The sequence below is a fragment of the Equus caballus genome, chromosome 5 (assembly GCF_041296265.1).
Source record: "Equus caballus isolate H_3958 breed thoroughbred chromosome 5, TB-T2T, whole genome shotgun sequence".
Lineage (NCBI taxonomy): Eukaryota > Metazoa > Chordata > Mammalia > Perissodactyla > Equidae > Equus > Equus caballus.
Window position 1 is genome coordinate 14764111 of NC_091688.1, and position 26799 is coordinate 14790909.

General features: G+C 35.1%; 1 protein-coding gene across 4 annotated transcripts in view; it reads left to right on the forward strand.

Moving 5' to 3' along the window:
• Positions 1-26799, forward strand: part of CEP350 (centrosomal protein 350) — a 160223-nt gene that overhangs the window by 85492 nt on the left and 47932 nt on the right. For 2 of the 4 annotated variants that reach the window (XM_014739627.3, XM_014739626.3), the window contains 7 exons: positions 2108-2277; positions 8106-8302; positions 8865-9049; positions 9528-9615; positions 15557-15703; positions 18457-18614; positions 25816-25938. In XM_014739627.3, the coding sequence (XP_014595113.2) occupies positions 2108-2277; positions 8106-8302; positions 8865-9049; positions 9528-9615; positions 15557-15703; positions 18457-18614; positions 25816-25938 (1068 nt within the window). The remainder of the gene's footprint in view (positions 1-2107; positions 2278-8105; positions 8303-8864; positions 9050-9527; positions 9616-15556; positions 15704-18456; positions 18615-25815; positions 25939-26799) is intronic. The other 2 variants (XM_070267826.1, XM_005609758.4) reach the window with 1 other exon arrangement.

Here is a 26799-nt window from a genome sequence, read left to right on the forward strand (position 1 = left end):
TGTTTCCACTTTTTAACTGTTTTTGTGTGGGCATTTGTTTTAATTTCTCTTGGGTATATACTTAGGAGAAGGATTGCAGGATCATATAGTAACTCTGTTTAACTTTTTGAAGAGTTGCCAAACTGTTTTCCAAAGTAGCTGTTCCATTTTACTTTCCCACCAAGAATATAAAAGTTTTCCACATCCTCTCCAACACTTGTTATTGTCTTTCTTTTTCGTTATACCCATCCTAATGAAGACCATATTATTCTTCTATCCCCAGAACTTATCAATAGCCCTAGCACACAGTAGGCAATCTACTACATGTTTATTGAGGGAATGATTGGCATATAACTACTAAATGGAAGAATTGAGATTAACCCCATATCTTTCTGACTCCAAAGCATTTGCTGTCTCCTGCATTGTATCTTTTACTTATAACTTTATTATATGATTTATCCTGTTAAAAACATTTATTAAATTAGACAAATAATTGGATAATATTCTGATAAATACTATCATAAGAACACACACAAAAAGCGGTATCAACACAGAGACAGAAGTGACCAAACCTTCCTTGGGAGTGGGAGAAGGGGTCCACAAGCACCTTGGCAGAAAGGATCTGTTTATGCAGAGGATCTCAGCACCTGGCTCATGATTAGCTCCTTGACATATATATATATGTATGTGTGCATAAGCTCCTTATAACTCTAAATATTAATATATATATTTATCTGTCCTGGTGGTCTAGTGGTTAAGATTTGGCACTCTCACCACCACAGCTTGGATTCGTTTCCTGGTCAGGGAAACACACCACCCATCTGTCAGTTGTCTTAACTGTGGCAGTTGCATGTTGCTATGGTACTGAAAGCTATGCCACTGGTATTTCAAATACCAGCAGGGTCATCCATGGTGGATAGGTTTTAGCAGAGCTTTGAGACTAAGACTAAGAAGAAGGACCTCGCCACCTACTTCCCAAAAAATTGGCCATGAAAGCCCTATGAATAGCAGTGGGACATTGTCTGACATAGCGCCAGAAGGTGAGAGGATAGTACACAAAGACCAGGCAGGGTTCCACTCTGCTGTACAGGATTGCTAGGAGTTAGAATCGACTCAACAGTACTGACAACAAATATATATTTAAGTGAATGAATAAACTAAGGAAAGCGAAGGAGGAGGGTGGAAAACATTGAACTTGAAAACAAGTTCACTAAGCATTTGGAAACTTGAGGCTTAAAATCAGGAGAAGGGCAGAGCTACTGGTACAGATTTGAGGCTCAATCTAAATGATAGTAGTTTAAATTATAGGGGTGTGTAAGATTGCCCAAAGAGAGTATGTAGCATAAAACAGAAAGCTACCAAAACCAAAATTCTAGAAAGCACCATTGTTTTAAGGAAAGATAGAAAAATTAAAAGGAAGTGGAAGAAATACAGGGAAGCTTGTTTAGGAAGATAAGCAAGAGAAGCAGGTGAGAGTAGAGTCAGGGAATATAAGGAGAGCTCTTTTATTTAACATTTAATTTTGATATAATTTCAAGGTTATAGAAAAGTTGAATGATACAAAGTTCTTGAATATCTTTCATCCAGATTACCCTAATGTTAACATTTTACTACATTTGCTTTAGCAAGTGGAGCTTTTAAAGACGATAGAGGTTAACATCATCTAATGTTGTGCAGAAAAAGAAATTATGTGTTGGATTTGGCAGTTAGAGTTCAGGTATAGTTTACAAGAACAGTGCCAGTAGAATAGTTGGGATTGAAGCAGATTGTGATAAATTGTGATGTTGATGAAAAGTAAGGAAGTGGAAACAGCAAGTAGAAGCCCCCTTTCCCAGGAGCTTGATTTTAAAATAAAAGGATAAAGGGGAGTGATCGCCTGAGAGTAGTGGATACCCATCATGATTATTTAAAAGTGAAACCTTCCTCCTTCCTACTCATCTTTTCTAAAGCAGTTTCTTCTCAGACTTGTGTCTACTTAGCATTTTTATGTTTTATGTTATATCTTTCATCATTTTATATATTGATCATAAGGCACATTTCTTTGTCTAAATATGTTTACTTTGAAGTTAATGATCCTCACTTTGTCGCCTTTTTTTTTTTGGTTTGTTTCCATAATATCCATAAACAGAAGTAGTAGTGGTAGCAGCCGTCAAGAAAGTCCTTCAGTTCTATCTTCTAAGGAAAATGAGAAGAAACTTCATGGTGAAAAGATGGAGAGTTCTATTGATGAACAGGTTCAGACTGCTGCAGATGATTCTCTGCGGAGTGATAGCGTACCATCTCTTCCCGATGAGAAAGGTAACTTTTCTTGCACATATATGTATATTTGTTTGTTTGGGGAGGCTTCCAGCCCTTTGAGATATTTGTGATTGAGCTGGTTAATATAATTAGAACATGGTGATAATGACACGGTTACATGTCTGATATTAAATGTGTCCAGGTGAAACTATTTCAAGGCCATACACTATGCTGGTAGCCCATGCCAATGTTTTACACAATTGTGTGTCACAATCCTAAGAGGTGGCAAAACTAATTCTAGCAGAACATGCATATGAATGGAAAATGTATACTCAACACTGAAAAAAATAACTTTTTCCTATTATAGATATGTAACATAATCATAAAAAGGAAACTACATTATTAATTAACTTTAAATTGTTAAAAATACAATAAGGATACTTTTTTAAATAAATGTTAATATCAGATATAATAACTAGATTAAAATTCATTACTTAACTGTTCCTAGATCATAAACAAAAGCTGTACTCCTATCAAATAATAAGTAGTAAATAACATAATGAAGAAAACAGAATCTGGCAATAAATGGCACCTTTAAGACAAAGTCAGAATGTTAACAGCCTCCATTCTAGAATTTATTTTTTAAATAACTGGCTCTTAAGCGTTGTTTTGGATTGATAGTTTAGAACTATAGTCTTTAAAGCAGAATAGGCAAGACAGTCTTTGGAGTGCAAGAAGAAAATATTTAAATTTAAATTTTTCTCATTCTTTTAAAATATTTGTAAATTTTATAATGAATATAATATATGGGTATAGCAGTCTGTAGCTATGGCAGTCCTACCTAGAAGTGGGGTGCTCTATAACAAGTGCTAAAATGTGAAAGTGGCTTTAGAACTGGGTAATGAGTAGAGGTTAGAAGCGTTTTGAGGTGCATGCTAGAAAAAGCCTACCTTGCAGAGATTGTTGGTAGGACTATGGACATTAAATAATGGTGATGCTGATGAAGTCTGATAAAGATGGAAATGAGGAACATGTTATTGGAAACTGGAAGAAAGGCAGTCCTTGTTATAAAGTGGCAAAGAACTCGGCTGAACTGCATTATAGTATTTTATGGAAAGTGGAAGTTAAAAGTGATGAACTCAGCTATTTAGCTGAGGAGATTTCTAAGCAAGTGTTGAAGGCATGGCCTGGTTTCTCCTTACTGCTTATAGTAAAATGAGAGAGGAGAGATAAATTGAAGGAATTGTAAAGCAAAAAGGAACCAGAACTTGAAGATTTGGAAAATTTTTAGCCTATCCATATTGTGAAAAATGAGAAAGCTCTTCTGGAGAGAACACCAAGGGTGTGACTGGACAATCACTCCATAAAGAGATTACCCATGGATTTAATCAGCCATCTCAGCAGAAACCAGGAATAGAGATGGGATCATCCCAGCAGAGACATGGCCAATTTGGACTAAAGGGCAAGAAATGGGATGAAATATAGGAAGGCTTTCAGATTTCTGGGATTCTACGGGATGAGACAATAGAGCTGTCCAGCTGTGAATAAGCCTTATCCTTCAAGAAAAGTGAAAGAATAACCCTGAGGGTGATTCAGAAATCAGAGCAGCCACTGCCATCACAGGCCCAGATGGCAAGGCTGTCCCCTCATTGGTTTCAGAGGGTGGGGCCATCTCCTTAGTTTCACTTGTCCAGGCTGCCCCTGCTCAGGGTCTCAGGAACAAGGCCACTGCTGATGGCCGAGGGAGTGCGACTGCCCCTCAAGGGTGAGGAGGAATGGCCACGCCAGTGGGCCTGGAAAGCATGGCAGCCACGCTGGTGGGCCTGGAGGGCAGAGCATCCAGCTAAAGAGGATTATTCTTGGGCCTTAAGATGTAATGAAATTTACCCTGCTAGGTTTTGGACTTGCATGAGACTTGTCACCCTTTCTTCTTTCCAATTTCTTTCTTTTGGAATAGGGTTGTCTGTTCTATGCCTGTCCCACCATTATATTTTGGAAGCACTTAGCTTGCCTTGTTTCATAGGTTCACTGCTAGATAGGAATTTTGCCTCAGGATGAATCTTACCTTGAGTCTCACATACCTCTCACATACCTGATTGAGATATTTAGATGAGACTTTAGACTTGTAGTTTATGCTGGAATGGGTTAAGACTTTTGGGGCTGTGGGGATGGGGTGAATGTGTTTTGCGTGTGAGAAGGAATGAATTTTGGGGAGCCAGCGGGTGGAATGTTATGGACTTAATTGTGTCCCCTGAAAATCCATTTGTTGAAGCTCTAACTTCCAATATGATAGTATTTGGAGATAGGGCCTTTAAGGAGATAAAGTTAAATGAGGTCGTAAGGGTGGACCTCTAATCCAGTAGGACTGGTGTTCTTAGAAGAAGAGAAGACACCAGGAGTGTGCGTGCATGGAGAAAAGGCCTTGTGAGGACACAGAAGGCATCAGTCTACAAGCAAGAAGAGGGGTGTCAGCAGAAACAACCCTGCCAGCGTCTTGGTCTTGGATTCCAGCCTCCACAATTGTGAGAAAATAAGTTTCTGGTGTTTAAGCCCCCCGGTCTGTGGTCTTCTGTTACGGCAGCCCAGACAGACTAAGACAGTAGTTTATAAATATTGACAAGCATGCTCATATTTTTTTACTGATAAATATACACAATCAAAAATATTTTGTGGCCTGCTGGATTAAACACTAATGAAATTCATTTTAGGATCAGGCTTCATAGTGACAATTTCCACCTCATGGGAGAAATTAAGGGTAGAGGAATAATAGCGTTTCTCTTACAGAATGAATTTAACCTTTACTAAATTTTATCTTGTTAATAGTAGTGTTTGTAATTAAAGTACTGATGGCAGTTAATTATTGATAGTGTCTGTGAGACTCAGAAGAATAGACAGTGAACATATGACTTGTTTAATGGTGTAACTGAAGTGTTTACCATGGTGTGTGGCCTCCAAAAACTGTGAATAAATAATTGTCAAGTGACTAATTTGAAATGTCACAAACTGTGACTTTTTGATTTATTTAACTTCTTCAAACAATATAGAATTAAATTATTTGGATTTCTGCTTCTGGCCACAATGGAGGAACAGGACCAGGTTGCCCTCCCTCCTAAAATGTCAGACAAAACGTATGAAATAGCTGTTTTTAAGACCGTGGACATTAGGCAGTGAATGATACTGATTCATGAGAGACAGGAAACAGATGAGATGAGCGCTGTTATTGCCCCTGGCTTACTACCTGGAGAGAGTCTCCAGACCACAGAGCATGGAGCCCAGCAGTCTCCCTGAGTTGAGGAAATGGAATTAGGAGCCTGGAGAGCATAGGCAGCTAGACTTCACAGACCAACCAAGATCCAAAGGAATTAAACCATTTAAAACACCAATATGTAGAAGAAAACATAGGAGAAAATCTAGGTTACCTTTGGTTTGGCAATGATTTCTCAGATACCACACCAAAAGTACAATCCATGAAAGAAAAAATTGATAAGTTGTACTTTGTTCAAAATTAAAAAATTTCTTTTCTGTGAAAGACATTGTTAGGAGAATGAAAATTAAGCCACAGACTAGTAGAAAATATTTGTAAATCACATATTGGATAAAGGACTTGTATCCAGAATATATAAAGGACTCTGAAAACTTAACAACAAGAAAACCCACAACCTAATTTAAAAAGGTGCAAAAGATCTGAACAGACACTTCATTGAAGAAAATATGCAAATGGCAAATAGACATAGGAAAGATCTTCAATATCATGTGTCATTAGGGAAATGAAAATTAAAATCACAATGAAATACTACAATATGCCTGTTAGAATGAGTAAAATTCAAAAAACCTGACAACAAGTTGGCAAGGATGCAGAGCTCCAGAAACTTGCATTCATTGCTGAAGAGAACGCAAAATGGTATGGCTACTTTGGAGACATTTTCACAGTATTTTATAATGACCCAGAAATCACATGTCTAGGTAGTTGTCCAAGTGATTTGAAAACTTATATCCACACAAAACCTGTATACTAATACTCATAACACCATTATTCATAATTGCTAAAAACTGGAGGCAACTAAGATGTCTTGTGAGATGGATGAATAAACAAACTGGTAAATATACAATGGAATAAGATTCAGTGATTAAAAGGAACAAGCTATTAACTCATGCAACAAAATAGATGAATTTTAAGTAAATTTTACTAATTGAAAGAAGCACGCCCCAAAAGCCTATGTATTCTATAATTCCATTTATATGACATTCCAGAAAAGGCAAAACTATAGGGATGGAAAACAAATTAATGGTTCCCAGTTGTTAGGTGGAAGAGGAAGTGGTTGACTATAAAGCAGATGCACAGGAGAACTTTTAGTGTGAATCAACTCTTATGTAAGGTATTGTATGTTCTGTGTGGTTTTGTATGTACTGTCTGATCCTATGCATTTGTCAAAACCCTAGACCTGCAAATCACAAAGAGTAAACTTTAATGTATGCAAACTGCTTAGTTAGCCTGTGGCAAATGAATCTAACTCTGTTACAAATATATGGCATAACCACACTGAAGGGGGTGGAGGAAAAAGGGGCTGGCCTAAGTAACTTTGGAAAATGGTATTTTTGAGTGGACATTATAAGCCTAAATACAAAAGGAACAGTATAGAAAAACTGTATTCTAGTTGGTAAATTTGTTTTTCAAACAGAGGTGTTGGTTAACAATTGTTTATATAGGTGCCAGCCCAGTGGCACAGCGGTTAAGTGCCCACGTTCCACTTCGGCGGCCCGGGGTTCGCCGGTTCGGATCCCAGGTGCGGACATGGCACTGCTTGGCAAGCCATGCTGTGGTAGGCCTCCCACACATAAAGTAGAGGAAGATGGGCACGCATGTTAGCTCAGGGCCAGTCTTCCTCGGCAAAAAGAGGAGGATTGGCAGCAGATATTAGCTCAGGGCTAATCTTCCTCAAAAAAAATCCCAGTTCTTTGCGTATATATTGGGGTTGAACAAATAAGTAAATAGATGTTGGATCGTGGGAACCAGATTTGTCAGTGTTGGAGAGGGAAGTTACAGATACACAAGAAAGGAAGACTAGAATGGATGCTGTGGTCCTGGATTACAGTCAGATGCTTAAGTATGAATCCATGTTTGGATGGATGAATACTGGATCAGGGGTAGGGGGATGTGTGTATGCGTGTGTGTGTGTGTGTACATGGGTTAGTATATATGCATATATTACCTAGGTCTGCCCACTAAGAGAGTCAAGAAACAACGATACCCCAGTAGTAAGAAGGACAACTGGTACCCAGCTGGTTTCTAAATATTCTCCAATAAAAGAAACCAGAGCTCTTTGGAGGAGTGACTGATTCTAGGACTGGGCGGGGAAAATACAAAATGAACCTCGAACATCTAGTAGTACCAGAAAGTAAGGATGTTAAGTAAACAAATGCATGGGGGTAGGGACATGTCACAGGCACACAGGAACGAACCTAAAAGAGCTATGTTTTTAAGCATTAAATTGATGAATTCTAAAAAAATTTTTAATTTGCATTTCTTTGCTAGTAATATTAAACTTTTTAAATTTTGGCCTCTGTGAAGCATCTGATCATTACCATTTCTTATTTTTCTTTAGGGTTATTAGTGGTTTTTCTGATTGATTTGTAAGAGCTCTTTATGTATGAAGTACTTTACACTTTTACTATATTTCTTATATTAGTATTTTTAGATATTTTAGAGATTTTTTTCTTGTTTGTAAGTTAAGTGTATTTTGTTTATTATTCCATACCTATTAACTGCTAGCAATCAGTTCCATGAGTTTATGTTAGATTGTCCTATAAAGAGGCAGCAAGGGCTACTAATTGAATACCTACTGTAGATTGTTACAATGATAAAATCTACTTGCTCCATATTCTTTTAGATTCAACTTCTGTTGCAACAGAATATTCCCTGAAATTTGATGAGTCCATGACAGAGGATGAAATAGAAGAAAAATCGTTTCGATCTTTATTGCCTTCTGAGAGTCATCGCAGATTTAATATGGAAAAGAAAAGAGGCCATCATGATGACTCTGATGAAGAAACTTCCCCAGAAAAGACTACACTGTCTTCTGCCAAGGTGTGTTTCAGTTTACCTGTGGGAGTTCTTCATAAATAGTTGTGTGTTCTTGAAAAGGCGTGAGGATACATTTTGTGCTTGAACTCCTTTGTCAGCTACCAGGATGATTTTCCTAAGATCAATTTTACATTGTATTTTTGTTATAGAATCTGGCTTTGCTTTCCTCACAAGGTAGAATACAGATGTATTTCTTGGAATGGTATATAAGGCCTTTGAGGATCTGAGCAAAAGTTACCTCTTTAGCTTTTACACTTGCTTCACTCTAATTTACACTTATATCATTCTTCTTACTAAATTATGAGCCTTTTGAGTAACAGGCACAAATTCTTACCCCACTTTATATCCCCGGGACAGTACCTAGCTTACAGTAGCTGTTAAAATTTTATTGGCTGAATAAATTAGAAGATGAATATTACCCCTTCTTGTGTGCCTTTTTTGAAGAATGTTCTCTTACATGGTTGGCAGCCTTTTTGTATACATATTTTATTTTTATAAGTGCATACCTCTTTTAATGAAATTAAGTTCCAGTCGTGATAAACTCAAAATAAACTCTCTACTTTAGGAGCTGAGCATGCCATTCTCAGGAGGACAAGACAGCTTTTCCAAATTTACTATGGAGATGGTTCGACAGTATATGAAAGAAGAGGAAATGAGGGCAGCTCACCAGTCTTCACTGCTGCGTCTCCGTGAAAAGGCCTTGAAGGAGAAAACTAAGGCTGAATTGGCCTGGCTAGAGCATCAGAAAAAGTAAGTTCTTTCAGTGAACATAGTTTTCACTGTTCAACTTCTCCTTTCATTAAAAGGAAATGCTTTGTTTTTAAAGGTGTTTTTGTTTCCTCATTTAATTTAATTTGATTTGATCAACCCAGTTTCTCAAGCTAGAAATGCAGCAATCATCCTTGAATCATGTTGCTTTCAAGACCTACTCATACACTTTCTTTGCATTTCTCTTTTATTGCTTAACTGACTCTTATGTTGTTATTTTATACTTAATTCCTTTACTCTGCTGTAAATTTCTCAAAGCTATTTTGTCTTTAAAGGACAGAGTCTAGGGTTTGCATATATTATATACACAGTAAAATATTTGTTGGGATAGGAATTGCTGCATGCAGCAGCTGTTTTCCACATTTGAAAATGTTAAATTGTTTAGAGACTTTTTAGTGGTTGAGACTTCTTGACATTAGAATAGAAATTTAATGTTCGTCTCAATGGGAAATATTTGCAGACATCTACGAGACAAAGGAGAAGATGACAAAATGCCCCCACTCCGAAAGAAACAGCGTGGTTTGCTCTTAAGGTTGCAGCAAGAAAAGGTAAGTTAGGAAAAACATTCCTTTAAGAGAATTTATCAGAGGCAAGTTGGATTTTGGAATCTATTATTTTACCTGATCTCTTTTTCTTATCACCGCCTTAAATGAGATTTAGTTGATATTTACCAGTGTTTATGCCTATACCACTATAATTACAGGAGTTTCTTGATAATCTACATATTTCTCCTAAATTGGGATTGTGTGTCACTGCTAACTTAATATAGAATAGAGTCAAACCTTCTGCCTTCATTTAGTATGTAAAATAAAATAATCTTTTGAAATGCGTATTTTAAAAATTGAGATATTTGTGACAGAATCTATTTGGATTAACTTTTTAGTCACTGTTTCCCCAAATAGATTTTCAAGACGTATTAATTACAAATTGACAAATATTTTGGCTTAGTGGATTCAGAAAGACCTCGGGTTTGAATCCTAGAGATCAGCATGCTGTAGTGCTTAAAAATTCAGGCTCTGGAGTCAGATCGCCTGGGTTAATGTCCCAAATCTGCCAACTATTAGTTTCATAACCTTGGACAAGTAACTTAAACTCTCTGTGCCTCAGTTTCCTTATCTGTAAACTGAGGATAATAATGACAACATGCTTTGAGGGTTGTTGGGAGGAATAAATGAGTTTTAATACATATAATAATAAACTTAGACCTTGGCACAAAGGTAAGTGCTCAATAAATATTAGTAGTAGTTATTTGAATTCCAGCTTTGTCACTTGCAACTATAATCATGGTCAAGGTTAAGTAACTCTCTGAGACCTAATTTCCTAATCTGTAGGAGTAAGATTATACTTGATATGGTGAGGTAACATATATAAAAATGTGTTTCACAGTGCCTGGTAAGTATTTAGTAGATTCTAGGGTTTTTTTTCCCTATTGAGATGTTGCCAGGTACTAGCTACTGTGTTGGATGATTTATGCACTTAATCATTTGCATTATGCATTGGATTATTACTTAAATAGTTTTCTTTTAAGTTTGCCCCAGGAAACATCACTGATCATGTGAACTTGAAGGAATTCTCAACTTTATTTTTTTTGAAAAAAGAAGTTATGTCTTTTTAATCCAGAAAAAAATGGCTTTTAAAATAATTTAAATTTCTTTCTTAGTTAAAATAGGTAAATAACTTTTTACAGTGTTACAGTACCTTTTTGTTTATAAAATAAAGACTAGATTTACAAATATTTTCTGTCTTTGTGTGGTGGTGTGTTTTTACTTTAATAGTGTGCTTTTTAATTTTGATGAATCTAATGTTCTGTTGCATGCCTGCTGATAACACATTGTTTTTGTTAGTTTGGAAATGTACTTGTTTCACCTTCATCTTTGAAAGTATTTTTACTAGCTACAGGATTATTTTGCTTGAGCACACAAACTTAACCACTATACTACCGGGCTGGCCCCTTTTCAGCATTTTTAATGATATTATTTTCCGTTGTCTATTGGTTTCCATTGTTTTTGTGGAGAGCTCGACTGTGTTAATTTTGTTCTTTTGAAGGCTGCTTTTAAGATTTTTAAAAATTTATCTTTGATTTTTCAGTAGTTTTACTATGATGTGCGTAGGTGTGGTTTCTTTTGTATTCATACTATTTAGGGTTTGCTGAGCTTGAATCTATTGTTTGTTGTATTTCATCAGTCTTTGAAAATCATCTCTTTGTATGTTGCTTCTGCCCCATTCTCTCCTTCCTTTCCTTCAGAGACTCCAAATAGACATGTTTTAGACCTGTTGACCATTTACCACATCTCTCTTCTGCTCTGTTTTGTTTTTATGTCATTCTTCAAAATAATAAAAAAAAACTACTATGCTTCAATTTGGAAAGTTTTTATGGACCTGTCTTTGAATTCATTAGTTATATCTTCTGCACTGTCATGAGTATTGTTAAATCCATTCAGTGAGTTCTTTTTGTTTTGTTTTGTTTTTGCTGAGGAAATTTGCCCTGAGCTAACATCTGCTGCCAATCTTCCTCTTTTTCTATGTGAGCTGCCGCCACAGCATGGCCACTGGCAGATGAGTGGTGTAGGTCCGTACCTGGGAACTGAATCCAGGCCACTGAAGCAGAGTGAGCCAAACTTAACCAGTAGGCCACTGGGGCTGGCCCTTGATGAGTTATTAATTTGACTTTTTTTTAGTTCTATAATACTCTAATACTCATTTTGTTCTTTTTTTGTAGATTTTAATTCTTTGTTCAAATTCTCTACCTTTTCATCTGTTTTTCTATCTTTTTCTGTTTTTTTGAACACCTTTTTCATAGTCATTTTAACTTCCTTGTCTGCTAATTCCAGTATTTGAACATCTGTGTGTCTGCTACTGTTGTGTTTTTATTTTTTATTATCATATGATCCTTTTTCTTTGCATGCCTAGTAATTTTTTATTGAATGCTGGACACTGTATAAATAACTGCAAAGGCTCCAGATGATGTTATCTTCCCCTGGAGAAGATTTATCCTTTCCTCTGCTATGCAGTTAGGGTGGTCTGCTGTTCACTGTAAGCCGTTTAAGGACTGGGCTGGGTTAGTATTGGGTTGCAGAGTTGGTAAGCCTCAGTCTACTTCTGCTTTACATTGACCCTAAGTTGTGACCCTCCAGGGATTTCAGCTGAAAGTCAGGTGAACCTTTTTTACCAGCACAAGAGACTGGGGATTTCTGCTCTGCTGTTGAGAGTTTTCTGGCTTGGCACCTTAGCTTTCCATCTGTGCTGCTTCAGAATTGGCAAATACTTTGAGGGGGAGACTGAATTTGAAGCCTGAAGTCTCCAGTTTTGTCACTCCAGTTCTGTGTAACTGGTGGGAGTGTTAACTGGTGTAACTACTTTGGAAACAGTTTGACTATATCTAGTTAAATTGAAGACACATATAATCTATGACTCAGCAATTCTCTGTCTTGGTATATATCCTAGAGAAACTTTCACACACGTACAGGGGAAAATGGAAACAGCTTCATATCTTCAGTAAGAGAACAGATGAAACAAGGCATATTCCCGTAAGAGAATATAGTACTGCAGCAAAGTGAATGCATTAGATATCAGCATTGTCCAAGAGAGATTTCTGAAGTGATGGTACATGTTCTCTATCTCTGCTGTCCAATATAGTAGCTACTAGCCACATGTAACTTTTCAGTACTTAAAATGTGGCTAGTGCAACTGAGAAACTGAAATTTTAATTTCCCTTATTTTAATTAGTCTTAATATAAGTAGCTACATGTAGCTAGTGACTGCCATATTGAACAGTACAGCAGTAGATCTTCATTTATCAAAAATCCATTGGTTTTTACAGAAAAGCAAGATGCAAAAGAATATGTGCAGTTTGATACCATTCTTGTAAATTTTTAAAAGTCACCAATCAGTAATGTATGTTCTGTGCAATTACTCATGCATTAAAAAGTACAAAAGCACATGTAGGAATGATATATTTCTGGGGAGGAAATGGAAGAAGAGATTGGATAGAGTTTAGTTTCATCTGTAGTTATTTGTGTTTGAAACAGAGAGATATGCAACACATATGGTAAACTGTTCAATCCCACTGGTGGATGTTTGAGTGGCTGATTTTTCTGCATATTATGTTTGTAGTACTTCAGAATGTTTTTTAAGTAAATGTGAAAAAATACTCTCTGATCCAACTGGCTACTCCTGGAAAGTTGCCCTACAGAAATAAAAGCACCAGAGTATAAGGATATATGTACTAAGATATTTATTGCAGTTGTATCAATAAGAATTATTTTGAGTTGTAGTGAGATGGCTATAAGCAATTTCGCCAACTATCTTTGCAAAACTGTATCTAAAAAACATATTTTCCTGTGTCTTATTTTTCTTTTTGAGGTGAAGTTCACATAACATAAAATAACGATTTTAAAGTGAATAATTCACTTTACCACTAAGCATTTTAAAATGAACAGTTTGTACAACTATGACAACTATGTGACTTATTCTTAAGGGAGCACCCAATACTAGAAAATTTTTCTTTTGAGATCATTGGTGATATTAATGAAAGTGATTTTTTGTTATTATATAATGAAATGCATCAGCATTTAGAAGATTGAACCAACATTTTGGAAATGAACCAACATTTTCTAAATAACCAGTACATGATGTTAAAAAAAAGAGATCAAGCCAGACAGTAAAGAGGTTTACAAAAATCTAAGTACTACTCTTTTCACTAAATTTTTTTCTGTTTTGGATAATATAGTTATTTTCTTAAAAATGCATACAATGCCATTGTATACTCATGAGAGAATGAGAATGTAAAAGGGCAAATAATGTTTTAGTATTATGAATATAGTTTGACCCTGAGAGTCTCCTGAAAGGATCTCAGGGACCCCCAAGGGCCCATGGACTTCGAGAACTACTGCTCCAGAGAAATTCATACATGTGCCCAAGGAGACAAAAAGTAGAAGGCTGTTCATTGTAGCATTGTTTGTAATAGTCGACAACAATCTTATCCCAACCATAGAGATAATGGATAAATGAAATGTACATACCTCCAGTGTAATTTTATGCAGCATTTAGGTATAAATCAACACAGAGAGATATCAAAAGCAATGTCTGGTAAATAAAGCATGATTGAAAATATGTATGTATGGTATTACTTATAAAATATTTAAAAACATATAAACCAAACAATAAATGTTTTTTGCAGACAATTACAAATATTTGTAGAAGACTTTAAAAAGAATGTGCTGGAAGGATTTGTACCATGATAGTGGTTACTTGGTTACCCGTAAGGAGTTGAGGCAGGGAATTATAGACTGGTTTTTTCTGTAATGTTTTATTTCTTTACAAAATTAAAGACTAGGAGAAAATATGACAGAATGTTAACAGTTGTCAATTTGGGATTTTGGAAATTAGTTGTTTATTATGCACTTTTCTGCATTTTCAGATACTTTGAAAAAATCAAACATGATTAAAAGAAATTATAAGTAACAAATTATTAGTTTCTGTATTATGCTTTATTGACAAGAAAGATTAAAACAAATTTATGAAAACAATCTCTGTTAAATTTTAACAGTTATTAACAGTGAAGTGTATCATCTTCTGACCACTTAATTAGCAACAGAAAACTTAATAACATCCTGGGTGGAGAGAGTTTGGTGCAATGTAGTCTTAAGTGATCTGGTGGCATTTTAAGTGAAGACGATTCTTTTTTTAAAGTAATTTTTTTTTTTTTAGATTGGCACCTGAGCTAACAACTGTTGCCAATCTTTTTTTTTTCGTCCTGCATTTTTTTCCTCCCCAAATCTCCCCAGTACATAGTTGTATGTTTTAGTTGTGGGTCCTTCTAGTTGTGGCATGTGGGACACTGCCTCAGTCAATGTGGCCTGATGAGTGGTGCCATGGCCACACCCAGGATCCGAACCAGCAAAACCCTGGGCCGCTGAAGCAGAGCGCACAAACTTAACTACTTGGCCGCGAGTCTGGCCCCTTTTAAAGCAAATTTTTATAACTATTTTAAGGGCTATAAAATGATTCATCCTATTTGCCTTGTTTGTCCTACTTTTTGGAATCTCTCCTAAAGAACAAATCCATAGTATGAAACAATTAGAGGCATTAAAGCTTTATTTGGGATGGTAGAAAATTATATGGGGTCTAAGAGTTTAGCAATAGGATAATGGTTACATTAATTAGTTTACTTGATATGCCACTTTTAGACAAATAAGTGTAAAGATGGAGTATCACTATGGAAAAATGTGAAGGGTATATTAAGTTTAGAAAGATGTAAAATTATCAGTCTGTTGTAATTAGAATTATTTTAAGGGATCATGTCAAGTTGGAGTTATATGACACTTTTTCCTCCACTACTTTAAAACTTTTAAATGTTACTACTTTTATCTTGAAATACTATGTTTATTTATTTTTTATATATGTGATGATTAGATTTTCTTTTTAAAATATTACTTTGGACTTGTCTCCTCCAAATCTCAATCCCTTTCCTAACTCTTTAAAACTTAGGCAGAAATCAAGCGTCTTCAGGAAGCCAATAAGGCGGCTCGAAAGGAAAGACAACTGATTCTTAAACAGCAGGAGGAGATAGAAAGGATCCGACAGACCACCATAAAACTACAGGAGAAGTTAAAGTCTGCAGGAGAAAATAAATTGGTAAATTGTGTGAAATTGTTATTAGTTTGTTTTCTGCCTCATGTTGCTTGCTAATACCTAACCCTGCCTCATCTAATATGATGGATTTGTTAATTCCAGTACTGTGATACAATAATGAACTAGGATAAAATTGTATGTGTGTGCCTTTATGTATAGTGAGTGTTTTTATTTCTTTTTCCCATAGAATATTCAACTTTTGAATATTTGAACACATGGTTCATAAATTAGTTTAAAAATGTTTTCCATTTATAAACTCATTTGGGACAGAGAGCCTTGCTCTTGCTTATTCAATTCAAATAGTATTCCTCAGAATTATGGGAGAGACTATTTTTGGTCTTTATGTGATACTTATTTCACCTATCCAATGTTAATACGGTGACATAAGATTCAAAGGAGATATTAAGACAAAAACCAAATTTGGACCTATTCTAAGATACTGTGAAGTGTCATTGTAGTGTTGGGAAACCCAGACTATATAGCGTTATAGTTAAATAAATCTCTAATATTCTCCACTTTGATTTTTAAAATACACTTTAAATTTTGAAGCAATTTCAAATTTCTGGAAAATTTCAAACAGTATGAAGAACTGCGTTTTCCTTAGTTGAGAGTATATTGCCAACAAACTAACATTGATACATTACTACCATTTAATCTGCAGACTTCAAGTTTCTCCAATTTTTATAATAATGTTCTTTATATCAAAAGGTAAGTTCAGAATCACATATTGCATTTAGTTTTCATAGTCTCATTAGTTTCCTTTAGTCTGGAAGAAGTTCCTTCACTCTTATGACCTTGACACTTTGGAAAATTAACATGCCAATTATTTTGTAGAATGTTCCTCAATGTGGATTTGTCTAGTGTTTCCTCATAATAGATTCAGGCTGTGCATCTTTGGCAGCAATATCACAGAAGTGATGTGGTGTTCTTCTCATTGCATTCGATCAGGTGGCCCCTGATTTTGATTTATCTCATTACTGATGATGATAACTTGATTAAGGTGGTGTCTACCGGACTTCACTGTAAAGTTACTCTCTTTCCCTTTGTAATTAAGTACTTTGTGCGGAGGTGTTTTGAGACTACATAAATTCCTGTTCTTCGTCAAACTTAAATTTATTCTTTTATTTATATCATATGGACTCATGGATTCCTCTTTTACCTCAGCATTACAGTCTGTTACTATCATCATTTGTTTTGATGCTCACTTTGTCCCAAATCGGGCCATTGGGAGCCTCTTCAAGCAGGTTTCTGTGTCCTTTTGACATGTTCCGCCATCAGTCTTTGAGCATGTCCATGTTTTCTGGAACAAGATGTTTCAGGGTCATCTTGTGCTTAACTTGCCCCAGCCTTGGAATTAGCCATTTCCTCAAAGAGGAAAGTTCTTTAGAAACCAAGATGTGGTGCTCAGCATGCTCATTGCTATTCAGGTTTTGCACCTCCTAAGCAACAAATCTAAGGAATATATGAATATATATAGATGTAGATAAATACAAACATTTTACATGTATACTTAGTTGTGTATGTATAATACATATAGTATGTATATATTGAATTCATACCGATAAATCAGAAGTTCATGCTGATCCTTCCATTTTTCAATCCAGCCCCACAAGATTCATTCTAGCTTCCTCTCTTTTGGAATTTCCTTCTCTGACAGATAACTAGTTACCATTTTCTTTAATATAGTTAATGATTTGATCATTCCTCCTATGTAACCCATCTCCCATAAGCCACCTCTTTCTTCATGTGGATGCCCTTCTCACCCTCCCTGGGCACTGACTCCCCGAGTCAGGCTATTCCCCATCTCCTTGCCCTTCTTTATAGCCTCTTTACCCTCTTTGGATTCTGTTCTCTGTAGGAATGCCACCTCATTCTGTTTGAGCTTGTGACTTGCAATGTAGGACCACTCCCATATGGACATCCTCTTGCCCCACTTGGGCTCTGTTTCCCCACACAGGCCACCCACCTGCGTTCAATACCCTCTTCATTCCACGCAGGTTGGGTCACCCCACTGTTGGCCACCCTGTCTCCCTCCATCCCTGCATGGATACCTGTGTTGTTCTCTTCCATCTAATGACTTTAAGACTGAATCATTCAGGAAGGGAAAAGGGAATGAGAAATACCCTGGTTTGTTTGTATTGTTCACAAATAGAAACTATCATGATTGTCTCTGAAAAGTTATGAGAATAAATTACTATTTGTGGGAAAGATTTACTAAGTAATTACTTTTTGCTCATCAGAAATAATACAGTGATTAAACCAGTAGTTCCCAAATGTTTTCATTGTCCACTTTTTAATTTGTGAAAATATTATTTTCCATAAGAAATATTTAAAGAAAAAATATCCATCCCTCAGTATGATTGAAATAAGTTAGGTATTCTCTTCATTCTTTGTGTTTGTACATATGATTTATATTGCTATAGTGTCTGTAATTTTGTATTCCTTTTGAGTGGTTCAATTTTTAAAAATTGGGACATTGAGATACTAGATTTCTAGTAGCAGAAGTTTTTTGGATTTTTTTTTTTACGTTTAAAAAACGATTACACTTTGTGATTACGTATAAATACAGGTAAAATATACACAACATAAAATTTGTATTTTAGCCATTTTTAAACGTGTGATATAATTTTGACCTTGAAGTAATACCTTAATTTCAGCTATTTCAGGAGTATTGTTTTGAAATGACAGTGTTTAAGATCACTTTGAGATCTTAAATTCCAGTAAAATTGTGACACTTTACCTCCTTTTGTTTGCAGGACTCTCATAGTGATGATGGTACAAAGGATAATAACGCAACCAGTCCTGGTCCAACTGACTTGGAGACCCGTAGTCCTTCCCCCATTTCAATCTCCAGCAGTGAAACCAGCAGCATTATGCAGAAACTGAAGAAAATGAGAAGCCGCATGGATGAAAAGTAATTCAATTTTATAAATGTCTCTGTTTACATTGAAAGTAGCAAATACATTTAATGTCCTTCATTAGATGAGACTGATATGACATAATTTATGGATTCGGTAGCATTTTAGCAGAATTATTAAATCAACCTAGAAGTCATTTAACTGTAGATCTCGTTTATAAAACAAATTTTGTTTTTAATACAGCCAGGTGTCGTATTTTAAAAACCAAAGTAGTATTTGCACATATACCCATGATAATGTTTTCTTCCTTCTTTGATTAAAAGTTATGAGTGTGAAATTTGTACCTTCTCTGAAATCTAAGGACGTGTCTGCTGACTTGGGGGAGCAGTTAATGGTATGTCCTGAGGTCTCATCTCGTGGCTCTGACAGCTTTCAGGCACATTCGAATAGAAGAGTGAAATTTTAACCTTGTGAGTGGATGTGGATTGCTCAGTTGAAACCAGAAAGACTGAAGTTCTCCTGGGATATTGAATGATTTGGCAGTCTACTATTCTTCTAGAACATTTCTAAGTATTCTTTAAAGGCTCTTTTAAAGAGAGCTACTCCTACTTAGATATAGCTCAGTTGTATGTCAGCTTTGACCATATAAAATGACATTTATGTGGGAGTTTACTCTTTTGGGTACACATTTAATTAAATACACTTGTAAATTAGTTGCTTGTGAATCCTGTCCTTGACTTCATAACCTCTACCTTCTTTAAATATGGAAGAAGGACCTGTTAAAAATTTTTATTGGCTGCTAATTTATTTTAGGTTAGCAATTTGAACCACAGATTGAACTGAAGTTGTATCTTGATATCCTTTGACAGTGTACCACACATCACCAAATTTAATAATGCTCTATATTTATATGTGACATCAACCTGTGATTTAATTAGTTTCTGAACAGTCAAGCAGTTGTAAGTCAAATCTTATTTACTGTAGGTACAGGGTTCTACATTGGCACTTCATTGCTTAATTGAAATTGTATTTCAGCGACTTAAAATTGGCATCTCATAACTTAAAAATACCTAAATTGATTATGAAAATATTTTTTAAAATAAATACAAACGTTTAAAAGGGGATGAAACTAAGTATTTACAAATGTGTAAGTATTCCTTTTGGATGATCGCCATAAGATGGACTATGTTTTTTTCAAATAGGAATTTATTGAAATTTAGACTAAAGATGCTTTCTTTCTTTCCTGATAAAATTTTCCAATAGCAGTATAGGCATGCTATCTTGCTCCAGGGATCTTTGAATTCAGAATAATCTCTCTCATAAATTTTCATAACTGATTTGACATTTTATATCTGTGTCTAAATGTCTTTGAATGGTAAATGTTGGACAAAAGACAGCTTCAGGGGTAATTTCTTCATTGATCTTTTGCTTGTCTATGTTGGTAAGATGTTCATTGCTGCTCTCTATGAATAATATTCCAATAATTTTTATCACATCTGTAGAAGAAACTGCCAGTGCCAGTCTGTGCAATTAGTTTATGTTTGAGTGTTTATTTCAGATTTGGTTAGTGTTAAAAATCCTAAATAAATTCAAGGTTGAATTTATTGACTTTGTTCTAAGTTTTGTTAATTTTTTTCTCAGAATCCAAAATATTAAGCACCTAGAATTTTTGTATTACTATTCTACCTTCCTTTGTCAACTACTGCAGTAAACTTTTGATAAGTTTGTCAAAGAGAATAGACCTCATAGGGTTGAGGTAGGGACAGTGGTGGCAAAAAAATTAGCTTTAATGTTTGGATGAGGATGAACTGGAATATTTTCCAAAATTAGTGATGCATTAAAAGGAAAATTACGGTTATACAGTATTTTTTAATCACCAGAACAAAGTAGTATGAAAACTAGTTTTTAAATACCATTCAGATCACCAAGGCTTTAGAGTTAAATCTCCTTCAACACTGTTGGAATGTCAGCTCAACAAATAAATAGTGAGTTAATTTGGCAGTCATTTGCTACAGTAGACGCCTGCTAACAAAATCATTTGAGCCTTTGCACTATCATTTGTTCCGTAGATTTGCAGAGGCAGTCTTGAGAGAGATTACTATTTTATTGATGTAAAACACCTGTCAAGAAGTAGTCGTCCTCTCAATAAGTTTTCATTATATATTTTTCATTATATATTATTGCGCATGGTTAACCCTCTGAACTCTGATTTTGTGACAGATATTTTTCTGAAATGATCAAACTGTTCTTGGCTACAATGAAAGATTTCCTTCTTTAATGTTTCACAGAGACAATAATGCCTTTGTTAAAATTTACATTTTTTTAATAGATTGGCACCTGAGCTAACATCTGTTGCCAATCTTCTTTTTTTTTTTTTTCTCCTTCTCCCCAAGCCCCCGAGTACATAGTTATATATTCTAGTTGTAGGTCCTTCTAGTTGTGGCATGGGGGACGCCACTTCAGCATGGCTTGATGAGCAGTGCCTTGTCAGCGCCCAGGAACTGAACCAGTGAAATCCCAGGCCGCAGATGCGGATTGCACGAGCTTAACCACTCAGCCATGGGGCCGGCCCAAAAATTTACATTTTAAATCTATGGCTTTTCTTGACTTCTTTATTGAGTTGACATTTTATAAATAACGTCCATTTCTCACTATAGTGAAAGGCAAAAGAAATTTAAACCGTGAAAAGGATTAATAATAATGAAAATATGTTTGCAAAAGCTGCAGACTGAATAGCCCTTTTTGGTGTTAATGCTAAATGAAATCTGAGTTTTTTAAATTACTGTGAGGGGTGTTATTTACAATTTTAAGTTGATTGCCTGTAATTGTGAAACATATTCATGAAAAAAATACCGTGCAGTTGACTTTTCCTGTTGTTTTGCCAATTCCATTTCAGGAAAATTGTTTACTGAGCAAATGAAACACTGAAAGAATGGTGTTATCGTCATCTTTCAGTGTTAAAATAGGAAACAGTGCTTTTTTTTCATTTGTTAATAGCAGCTTGTTCTTCCATATTATTTATTAATTATATACTTATTCTCTCAGCAGTTATTTATTGGGAAATGTCTAAATGTGCTAGGTTCTGAGGGATATGAAGATGCATCACACATAAACTCTGCCCTCAAAGAGTTTATAGTGCAGGTGGAAAAAAGAACAGTGTCTGGTTCCTTTAGAGAAGTGTATATAAATCAATCGCTAAGGAAATTAAGAAGAGGAAGAAATTTTTAGTGAAAAGAACATATCAAGGAAATTTTCATGGGTGAGTGTTTAGAGCTAAATATACTTTTGAATTAGAAAGTACTTTATAGCATATGAAGGAGTAAAAAAAACCCCACAATATAGTGATTTTTTGTTTTGATCACTGCAGGCCAAGTTAGCATAAAAAAATGAAGCCAGTAGTCACAAAACTTATGAAACATCTCTTTCAAATATTTTAAATATTCCCAGTTAGCTTAGAAACTGTTAAAGGAGCAAACTAACTTAATTTTGTTTTAAATATTCAAAAAGTTAAACAGATAAATATTGTATGACATAACTCTGTCTAAAAATATTTATGGTATTGTCTGATCAGTATTGAAATCTTCACCATTAATCTGCTAAGTTTAAAAAGCTAAGGATTTGCAAGAGAAGGCTTTTTTTGCTGAGGAAGATTAGTCCTGAGTTAACATTTGTTGCCAATCTTCCTCTTTTTTTTTAACTTGAGGAATATTAGCCTTGAGCTAACATTATACTAGTCTTCCTCCATTTTATATGTGGGTTGCCGCTTCAGCATGGCTAATGAGTGGTATAGGTCCGAAACCAGATTCTGAACCTGTGAACCCTGGGCTGCCAAAGCAGAGCACACCGAACTTAACCACTGCGCCATGGGGCCAGCCCTGGGAAGGCTTTTGATACTCCATTTAAGAAGACATTTTAATTAGAATTTTAAATAATGTATTAAATTTCATTGCCTTAAATTAGAAATATAATTTTCTTAGGGTTCTAGACTTAGTAGCAAAATAAATCCTGATAATCTGATAATGTGTTTTTATTTTCTTTACTTCCTAGTTTAGGAATAGTACCTTTGCTATTTTCTTTATTTAAGTATATGAGAATTATTAGACAATTTTAAATAATAGAATAGATTTTGCTGTAGGAAAAAAATACTAGACTGTATTTTCGTTTAGGTCGATACTATCCATATCCTCATTTATCTTCCTTTCTGAATATCATTAAAAATGTTTAAGGACTTGAAAGAATTAATCTATTTTAAAATTTAAAGCACTGTGTTTCATTTTTATTTATAACAATATAGAATTAAAGAATTATAGATCAGAAAGAATTTTAAAATGATTTAAAGTATTAAGTTTTTGTTTGTTTTAATATCTTTCAGAATCAAATGATTTTAGAACTAGAAGTTTCATTTAAAATTTAGATCATCGTTTTGCTCTTTCGCATTATACCATGGTTTTATAGTCTGTTGGAACACAGTCTACAATTAGCTCAGTGGGGAAAAAAAGCTTCTCATTTATGTCACATGGTCTAGCAGTGTGTTGGGGTGTTAAAAAGTGTGAGGAGGTGCTTGAATAGAGAAAGAAAGAATCATAAAACGTTGGAACTAGAAGTGCTCTTAGGGAAGTCATCTGGTCTAGTCCCTGGATTTTACAGGAGGAAATGGAGACCCACAGAGATCAAGTAATTTGTCCCAGGTCACACACATAGCCTAATGGCAGAGCTAGAAATAGAACCCTGCTTTCTGGGCTTTAGCCAGCTAAAGTTAAAGTTGAAGTAAATTAGCATATCTACTTTCAACCTCATAGGTTTTTTTTAAAAAACTACATTGATGACGTAAAGTTATGTCAGAGGAAACTGACCCTTCTAAATTTGTTGAAACTTGGAAAGTGCTCAGTGGCTGATTACTGGAGTTGAACTGCACAGCTCAAATTTAGAGTGTAAAAATGTGACTTTAAAAGCAAATTAATTATTCATCAATTCCTTAAGATTAAACATTATAGGAACATAATGATTTCCATACTATGTTAACTCTATTATATATCTAATCGTAGTCCAATGTTCTGTTGTCATCAGAGGCCTTGTTGAGGAATGCCTTGACACCAACCATAAAGTGTGTTAATAGACATTTATGTCTCCACCATTCACAAATTTTATTTCTTACTTATGCAGCATCTTGAAGGATTGTTAATTCTAGTGTGAAGTACTGCTTTTATCTCAACTTTATTTTATTCAACTTTCGAAGGACACTTTCTAGATTGTATATATATTAAATAAGGAAATATGTTTCTGGGAAGAAGTTCTAGCTTTAAGTTAAACTTTTCTTACACTATTTCTTAAACTATTTTCTTTTCTATTAGCCATTTTCTTTTGATGTCCATTTCTAACCTATAGCTTTTGAATATACTTATTAATCTTTATAAATGAAAAATAAATAATCAGTACTTGTTCTAGTAGAGAAAATTATTATCCTCTACATTGGGCTGGACAAAAAAATTTAAACTGTGTTATTTTTACAGTTTATTTCGCATGTTCCAATATTATTCTACTTTTTGTACTAGGTCATGCATCCATTTAGCAGTTATACGCTTAAGAGGGTGGGTGATATTGAATGCTATGAATAGATTTTTTGGACCTTTTGCCAAGTGCATTTGTTTTTGCATAATATTTTGATAATTGGCATCAAAATAAGTTTATTATACATTCACAAAGAATGGCAAGGAAGATTTCACTGTCTTACTGAAATTTGGTAAAATTGTTTTTCATTGAACTTCAGTGTACAAAATCAAGGCAATCCAGATATGAGTGTGTCTCTGTGTGTGTGTATAAGTAAATGAAGGGAAGATGAAATATTGAGTTGTATGTGGGGAAACAGGCATCAAAATAGTCTGTTATCTAAAGATAAGCATGTAGGCAAGATTCTACATACTTTTTAAAAAATCTAAATGAGTAGCTGGATTTATACCTAGATTTTCTCACTTCTGTGACACACCAATGTTGTTCCTTGCCCTTCCAAGGCAATAAATGTTGCCTTGATCTACAAGTTATTGTTGTGTGCATGTGAACAGAAGCATGCTCTGTCAAAGAGAGTTAGTCTTTCCAAACTATTACTAGACTTATTTATCCTTTCATATACATAATGATCTACTTACTACTTAAAAAGAAGAGAAAGTAGTGGGGGGTTTTTCCTACTTTTATAACTTTAACGTGTAATTTTCTTTCTTTTTTTTTCTTTTTGAAAAGATTGGCACCTGAGCCAACATCTGTTGCCAGTCTTCTTCTTTTTTTTTTTTCTTTTTCTTCCCCAAAGCCCCCCAGTACATAGTTGTATATTCTACTTGTAGGTCCTTCTGGTTCTGCTGTGTGAGACACCACCTCAGCGTGGCTTGATGAGTGGTGCTAGGTCTGCGCCCAGGATCCAAACCGGCAAAACCCTGGGCCGCTGAAGGGGAGAGCATGCAAACTTACCCCCTTGGTCAAGGGACTGGCCCCTGTAATTTTCTTCTTACCTTTAACTTTATGATTGAGCTGTCCACAGCATCTGTTTTTTTTAATTACTGGCAGTATTTATTCAGACAAGCTTAGTTTATTCTTAATTATGCGTCCTGATATTTTATAGGATGGGTATTGTATTTTGTATTATTATTTAAGTGAGCTTTTGTTAAATATAAAGCAAGATGCCTCCAGTAGGTTCTGTTAGCAGTAAGTTTTATGTTGTAGAGGTGAACAAGGTATTCTTACTATAAATTGATTTTCTAAATTATATTCTTATTTTCAAGCTGTCATGATGGTAACGTTAAGTAAGGCAAATGTAGTCTTTTTGATTTAATTTCAAGCTTAAAATATGACAAGGTACAGATAAAAAAATCAGTTGCTGAGGATTACATATGTATGTAGAATTGCTGATATGCTACGTTCGCAGCTGTAATTGTTGTGCTCTGTTAAAGTTTGTGGGAAAACCTATACAGCTCCACACTGTACTTCTCATTACTTTATTCACAAACAAGTAAATTTCCCTGAAAGTGTAGATGATGGCTAAGCAGCATCTGAGAAGAAAAGCACGTTTATTCAGGAATCATTGGTAAGATCCATAAAAGTACATGTTTTATATGTCACACAGAGTGTAACGCTTGTTTTAACTACATAGCTTATATTGTTATTCAGGAAGCATATTAAAAGTTCTTCCCTCAACTCTTATGCTTTCCCTTTCTCATTCTTTCTGCCTCTTGATCTCTTGGTTTTAAAATCTTCCTCCTTATTTTGTAGACACTGCTCTCCTGTTCACTACTTCTTCTCTGTCTTTACGTCTCATCACTGGGCCTCTCTCAGTGTCTGTTTTCCCAACCTTCATCCCAAATTCCAGCTGTATATCTACAACCAGTTGGTCAGGTAACTTTGCACCTTTTTCAGTGCACTCTTTGATAGAGCATGCTCTGTTCTTTTTGTTTGTTTTGGTTGCATTTTTTTTTTTTTTGCTTTTTTTTTCTAACAGCCTAGAGGCCTCTTGTCAAATGTCCCAGAGATTTTACCTTTTTGTTTCGACATTAATTTGACATGCTGATTGTTAAAGAAGTGGAGTGACAGTTCTTGTGCTTTTTATTGTGTTTGTTTGATGCGTGAATGCATTTTGTTGGTTAGCTACAGCTACAGATCTAGCACCAGTAATACGAACAGCCCACCTTTTAGTCAGCTACGGCACCTACATTTGAGGAGAATTTAATAGTAGTTTTTTAATTACTCAAATAACTTTTCCTAGATTAGTAATTTCTCCTAACCCTTTGGAGCTAAGATACACTGGGCTATTTAATTTCAGAGATCAGGTTAAATTGAGAAATTTGAGGCATTCGGTGCATCCTTTTACTCAAGTAAATAAATAGTTATATTTATGTGCATAAGACATCTGACTGTGGCGCTCTGTGTTCTCTCTGTGAAAAACAGATTGTCACCTGACTGTGCATCTCTTAGGTAGTAGGAGCCAAACTCATTTATACCTGAAGCAAACCCAGACTGAATTTGAAAATAAAAGTCAAAAAAGGACACAAACATGATTTTTGTTTGCTTGTTTGTTTGGGGGCTTTGGAGTTTGTTTTTTGCTATTGTTGTCTTTGTTGTTTTGGGTTTGTGTGTTTTCTGTTCTGAGCCTTCAGAATAAATTCATTATATATCTTCTGTTATGAAAAAGAATCATGTATGAAAAATGAATATGTAAGTTAAGTATTATCAGTCATGGTTTTCCAGATATTCTGAAGT